General features: G+C 40.0%; 1 protein-coding gene across 1 annotated transcript; it reads left to right on the forward strand.

The window, feature by feature from the left end:
* Positions 1 to 2788: 2788 nt before the first annotated feature.
* On the forward strand, positions 2789 to 5844 carry LOC112256448 (transmembrane protein 234). Its single transcript, XM_024429718.2, has 5 exons — positions 2789 to 2884; positions 3998 to 4149; positions 4308 to 4374; positions 4555 to 4647; positions 4802 to 5844. The coding sequence occupies exons 1-5, from the start codon at positions 2872 to 2874 to the stop codon at positions 4912 to 4914; spliced, it is 438 nt and encodes a 145-aa protein (XP_024285486.1). The 5' UTR covers positions 2789 to 2871; the 3' UTR covers positions 4915 to 5844.
* The last annotated feature ends 1173 nt before the right edge of the window (positions 5845 to 7017 follow it).

The raw sequence follows: 7017 nt of genomic DNA on the forward strand, positions 1-7017 counted from the left end.
TCCTCTCAAGCTCTGTCAGGTTGGATGGGGAGTGTTGCTACACAGCTATTTTCAGGTCTCTCCAGAGATGTTCGATTGGGTTCAAGTCCGGGCTCTGGTTGGGCCACTCAAGGACATTCAGAGACTTGTCCCGAAGCCAATCCTGCGTTGTCTTGGCTGTGTGCTTAGGGTCACTGTTCTGTTGGAAGGTGAACCTTCACCCCAGTCTGAGGTCCTGAGCACTCTGGAGCAGGTTTTTTATCAAGGATCTCTCTGTACTTTGCTTCGTTCATCTTTCCCCTCGACCCTGATTAGTCTCCCAGTCTCAGCCGCTGAAAAACATCCCCAAGGCATGATGCTGCCGCCACCATGCCGCACCGTAGGGATAATGCCAGGTTTCCTTTAGACGTGACGCTGGGCATTCAGGACAAAGAGGTCAATCTTGGTTTCATCAGACCAGATACTATTGTTTCTCATGTTCTGAGAGTCCTTCAGGTGCCTTTTGGCAAGCGGACTGTCTTGTGCCTTTAACTGAGGAGTGGCTTCCGTCTGGCCACTGTAGTATAAAAGCCTGATTGGTGGAGTGCTGCAGAGATGGTTGTCCTTCTGGAAGGTTCTCCCATCTCCACAGAGGAACTCTGGACCATTGGGTTTCTTGGTCACTTCCCCGACCAAGGCCCTTCTCCCCCGATTGCTTAGTTTGGCCGGGGGGGCCACTATGAAATCTTAGTGGTTCCAAACCTCTTCCATTTAATGGAGGCCACTGTGTTCTTGGGGACCTTCAATGCACTGTAGCAGACAGAGGTAAAATGTGTTTTATATTGGATAGTTAGTAGATATTTGTTCTTCTCTCATCAATAGCTATTTAACCAAGCATGCAATGACTATGAAAATGGTATACTCTGAATCAGAGGTGGATGGAGAAAAATCCACACTTTATATTTTTTATAAATGTAGATTTTTTTATTTTTCAGATTTCAATCTTCAATAGCTTTAAAGAAAAATTATAGCATGCCATGTCTATGGAAATAATATATTCTGAATCAGGGGAGGATGGAGAAAAATCCACACCATTTAGATTTGTATGGGGGAGGGGTTCAATCTTTAATAGCTCAAACAATTGATTCAGAAACTATATTTTTTCATGGTCATGGCACGCTTTGTTTAAGAGCTATTGAAGATTGAAATCTGAAGATGTTTTTTTAAAAGAAATATATGTTAACTAAAAAAAAATGTTTTTCTACATCCTCCCCTGATGCAGAATATATCGTTTTCATAGTCGTGGCCCGCTTTGCCAAGAGAAAACCGAATATCCACCAAATATCCAATATTTAAAAAAAATGTACCTCGGTATTTCGCAGACAGTTTTCTATTGACTTTGAATGAATGGCTCAACCGGTGTCAACAGCTTGAGAATACTCTAAGACTACTTTTTTGTTCAAGTGACTGGCAACTGAAAGATTCAGTGCCCTCATCTGGTAGAAAGTAGCCAATGGCAGAATTTTGAGGCTGCCTTACAGATCTCCATTACTTTTAAGTTGCAATGCGTTTGGGCGTCATTTAAAGTGGAACTGACAGCATTTTAGCAACATTAAATCTTATTCAAATCTGTTCATATTCACCCTCAGGAAGAATGACATGTATTTGAATGTTTGAGAAATGAGATCTTACATATGGTCATTTTCACACTTTCATGGAATGTTTGGGAATGATGTGGAGTAAAGCATTTGTGAAAATTCTTTAGCAGCCGTGGGTTGGACAATTGATAGTACATTTTTACATTCTGTAATGTTCACTTGAACAGAAACAGTGCTGTACTGAACGACCAGTTGACAAACTGGGAGTTGTTGGGTTGTGGGTTGGGGAACACTGTCAGCATGGCCACCGCCTTTTAAATATGTCCACTCATTGCTTCAGCCCACACCTAGCCACACACACCAAATGTAAGCAAAAATAAGTCAAAGGCTGTTCAAGAACATACAAGAAAGTTTTGGGGAAACGTGTCAATCTGTACAAAACGTTCCGTGGCGTAGCAAACGTTCAAGCGAACTGAATGGACCTCAGCACCGGACTCTACACAGACCTGTGCACCATAGTCAAAGCAGTGCTACAGTAAGCTTATATGCAAATAAGCCATACGGCCATCATTCACTTTGAACTGGGCTGTGTGTTTGCAGGCACTAGCAACAACGGCACTTTAGATCATTAGAAAGCATTTGCCAAAAGCCACAAAATACATATACCTAAATCGATTTATGCAAATATGTAAATACCACGGGAGTCCTCTTACATTTGGGAACTTTACAGTCCTATTGATCAAACAACCACGAAGAGCACAGAATGTTGGTGCCACCTTAATTGGGGAGGATGGGCTCGTGGTAACGGCTGGAACTGAATAAGTGGAAGCACCAAATCTTACCAGGCCAGCTGTGATTTACAACCTAATACCAAGGAATGTATTGGTGAATGAGTTATATTTGCCTGACTTTCCTAGTTAAATAAAGGTTAAATCAAATCTAATAAAAATACATATTAAATCGGGCATTAATTTCTTACTCAATGAATTTTGAGGGAAATAGAACCTATTTTTAAAACCTCTTTTAAAGTTGGTGTTCTAGCATAAACTGGGAATTTGATATTTTTGACTGATATGATTGTTTGTTTTATATCTGCAAGGTAGTTCAAACTGTCTGTTCCAGTTTAAGATTTTACAGTAAATTGATTAAGACCATAATGCTTGACAAAATATATATATTTACATTTTATGCTTTTATTTCGCTTCTGAAATAAAACGATCAGATATAATTACTACGTTTGACGGAGTGTCCATCCAACGTTGTAGAACTGTTTACCGTAGGTGACTTGAATGCGACTCAGTACTCGTTTTTAACAATGGTGTCCGTGGGTAAGTACAGTAGCTAGCAAGTAAATCGGGTATACTAGCGTAGCTATATACTTACACATGGCTCTCTAACAGTCCTTATTTATTGTATTAGTCACACAATGAAACCGAGCTTGCTGGATTGATTATTTACTGAGGTTGAAGCCGATAACTGAATTACAAGAGAAAACGAATTAGCGTTAGCGAGGGCTTTGCTAGGCAGCTTCCGGGTAGCATTATCTAGCTAAGGGAAAGCCAAAAGTTAGTAACTTGTAGCTAGCTTTCAATCAAGGTATAAAAGAGTTTGAATATATTTACATGGTCGTTAAATTCACACGTTTTGAACAGTTCAACAGACCGTGGGGAAATATGTAGTAGTAAGATGTAGCTCACCTGTGGCGGCAAAAATACATCTTGAGCAAATGTCATAACCTATAGAGAGCTTTATCTTTTTGTACTCTCACTTTTCTGGCCATAATATCAAATCAAATTACACGTGATAGGCAGATGTTATTGCGGGTGTAGCGAAATGCTTGTGCATCTAGCTCCGACAATGCAGTAATGTCTAACAAGTTACACAACATATACACACAAATCTAAGTAGGAATGAATTAAGACTATACATTTGGAAGAGCGACGTCAGAGCGGAATGGAATGGACTAAGATAGAAGTATAGAATACAGTATGTGAGATGAGTAATGCCAGATATGTGAACATTATTAAGTGATTGAGATACCATAGAATAGTATAGAACAGTACAGTGGGGCAAAAAAGTATTTAGTCAGCCACCAATTGTGCAAGTTCTCCTATTTAAAAAGATGAGAGAGGCCTGTAATTTTCATCATAGGTACACTTCAACTATGACGGACAAAATGAGAAAAACAAATCCAGAAAATCACGTTGTAGGATTTTTAAATTGCAAATTATGGTGGAAAATAAGCTTTCAAAAGTTTGTGAGGGTTTTAGGTGACAAGACAAATATAATAATTGAGTGGTTGTTGGCAGTGCACATAGGCATTGTTGTTTGTCCAACATGAGTACCATTATCAACTGAAATTGTGTTTATCATAAACTTAGAATTAACAGTTTGAATCCAATTTAATCAAGACAGATGATTGACAGACATTTAATTTCTAGTGGAGGTACTATGCCTCCTGCTGGTAGCTGTACTGTGGGGCTGCACCAACCCATTTCTGAAGAGAGGCACAGAGGGGATTGAACATGTGAAAAAGGATAGCAAGTTTCTTCACTTCCTGGCAGAGGTTAAGTTCCTGTTTTTAAACATCAAGGTAAATTGACACTTGTATTTGGAGAGGGACTAAAACTTTTTCCATTTAGGCCTATAGTCTTGGATGTAATTCTTAATTGATGCAAATACACTTTCCATGCTTTTCCTGTTATTTATAGCAGATGTAGCCTATAACAACGTGTCCCTTTACATTTGCAGTACCTGATACCATTCCTACTGAATCAGAGTGGGTCCTTGGTGTACTACTTCACTCTTGCCGCCACAGGTGAGCTACATCTTATTACTAAGACATGTTGAACTAGAGGATGACTGTTTTACACATCGACTGCTCACAATCTCATCCTCCTCAGGTTTCTCTTATCTCCAAATCGCATGATTGAAGTTGCCGCTAGATGCAGATTTTTCTACCTCACTCCTTTTTTGCCCCCTCCCTCCCCTCATACAGATCTGTCTCTGGCTGTGCCCGTGGCCAACTCCCTCACCTTCCTCTTCACCATGCTCACTGGGAAGCTACTCGGGGAGGAGTTTGGAGGGAAAAGTAAGTGTTGTGTGGTCACCACTCTCCAAACATAATGGCACACATTCTACAACATTGCCATCGCTCTCTGGGCTGTTTGGTTAGCGTTAGCACACATTGCATTGAGGATTGTCTCATTTTTCACATGCTGTCTCTGTGTGTTTGTTTGTTGCAGGAGCTGTTGGAGGGATGGTCCTCACCATGGTGGGCATCACTCTATGCATAGTGAGCTCCATCAGGGAGACTGAGAGCAAGGGGCAGCAGAATGGCACAAAGGTCTCACCATAGAAATAGATAGTGTATCAGCACAGTACTGTATATCTCTATGGGTCTCGCTCTAAAAAAAGATGACTGGACACATTTTAAAAGGTTCTATCACACACCACCTAGTTCAAGTTATTGTTTCTTGTCTAGGGTACTTTCTATAGGCTTAGTTATGTCTTCAATAGAAGTGACTTTATGTGACTTTACGTAACATATTTCAACTACAGCGGTGTTTAGGCTATCCAAAGGGACCAAAGCATATCGCTGTAGAACACAACATTTTGTAACAGATAATGAAAATGGGAGCTTCTTATTGGACAAGTTCAAGTAGTAAGCTACCTCCCCAGTCCCTGTTTCAAAACATTTTCTCCCTACTGGACACAATCCTGACCTACACCAGCCAGGCAGTAGAGTGATTGGACAATATGTAGAAGATAATGCAAATGAGCTTAGTGGGAACTCATCATGCACAATGTTGTGGCTTCCACACCTTATAACAACTGTGACAGAGTTCAAGTGGGGTTTATTCCAGCCGGGGTCCAGATTTATTGCCTATCTAGTTAAGGCCGAGCCAGCCATTCTTGCCACTTTGCTGCCATGTTGTGTGAATACTGCCCATAGAAACACTAGGCTATAGGCCTATAGAAGACCACAGTCAATGTGTTAGTGTTGAACATAGACCAACTAGAGTTCATATCTTGAAATCACAGTGCTGCTACTGTATACCAAGGTCAGAGAAACCGTTATTATATTGTAATGTCTTAATGTAACTTATTTTGATATGAAACTACAAAGGCGTTCCATGCAAGGTGATATGTTGAGTGGGGAAAAACTGTAGTCCGTTTGCTGTTTTATTGCACTTTTTATTCAGAAATAATGGCATTTAACCCAAAATGCTTGTACTGTACAATCAGAGGACGTTGCTGTTTTTGTAAGATAAAATATTTCATTTGGTATATTTCCAAGTTTATTTTGATGAAGAGGAATTCTTTACATTCAATGTACACTACTGTTCAAAAGATTGGGGTCACTCAGAATTTCTTTTATACACTTTTTTTTTTTTTTTAAAGCACAATTTTTGTCCATTAAAATACATTTGATCAGAAATACAGTGTAGACATTGTTAATGTTGTAAATGACTATTGTAGCGGGAAACGGCAGATTTAAAAAAAAAAAATAGAATATCTACATAGGCGTACATTATAAGCAACAATCACTCCTGTGTTCCAATGGCACGTTGTGTTAGCCTTTTACAATGATACATTTAGATTCGCTAATTGATCATTAGAAAACCATTTTACCATTGTTAGCACAGCTGAAAACTGATGTTCTGATTAAAGAAGCAATAAAACTGGTTAGTTGAGTATCTGGAGCATCAGCAATTGTGGGATTACAGGTCAAAATGGCCAGAAACAAAGAACTTTCTTCTGAAACTCGTCAGTCTATTCTTGTTCTGCGAAATGAAGGCTATTCCATGCGATAATTTGCCAAGAAACTGAAGATCTCATACAACGCTGTGTACTACCCCCTTCACAGAACAGCGCAAACTGGCTCTAACCAGAATTGAGTGTGAGGCCCTGGTGCACAACTGAGCAAGAGGACCAGTACATTAGAGTGTCTAGTTTGAGAAACAATCGCCTCACAAGTCCTCAATTGGCAGCTTCATTAAATAGTACCCGCAAAACAAGGGTCTCAACAGTGAAGAGGCGACTCCAGGATGCTGGCCTTCTAGGCAGTATGTGTTCTTTTGCCCATCTTAATCTTTTATTTTTATTGGCCAAGGTCAGCATCCCAGAGTCACCTCTTCGCTGTTGACGTTGAGAATGGTGTTTTGCGGGTACTATTTAATGAAGCTGCTAGTTGAGGACTTGTAAGGTGTCTGTTTCTCAAACTAGACAATCTAAATGTACTTGTCCTCCTGCTCAGTTGTGCATCGGGACCTCACACTCATATTTCTATTCTGGTTAGAGCCAGTTTGGCTGTTTTGTGAAGGGAGTAGTACATAGCGTTGAACGAGATCATCAGTTTCTTGGCAATTTCTCGCATGGAATAGCCTTAATTTCTCAGAACAAGAATAGACTGATGAGTTTCAGAAGAAAGTTATTTGTTTCTGGCCATTTTGAGCCT

Source organism: Oncorhynchus tshawytscha, linkage group LG08, assembly GCF_018296145.1.
Source record: "Oncorhynchus tshawytscha isolate Ot180627B linkage group LG08, Otsh_v2.0, whole genome shotgun sequence".
NCBI classification, from domain to species: Eukaryota; Metazoa; Chordata; class Actinopteri; order Salmoniformes; family Salmonidae; genus Oncorhynchus; species Oncorhynchus tshawytscha.

What these genes read in the sequence shown, in the direction of transcription:
- LOC112256448 (XM_024429718.2), top strand. An exon ending in TCCTGTTTTTAAACATCAAG is followed by an intron (nt 4,150 to 4,307) that starts GTAAATTGACAC and finishes TTACATTTGCAG; the next exon opens with TACCTGATACCATTCCTACT. An exon ending in CTTCACTCTTGCCGCCACAG is followed by an intron (nt 4,375 to 4,554) that starts GTGAGCTACATC and finishes CCCCTCATACAG; the next exon opens with ATCTGTCTCTGGCTGTGCCC.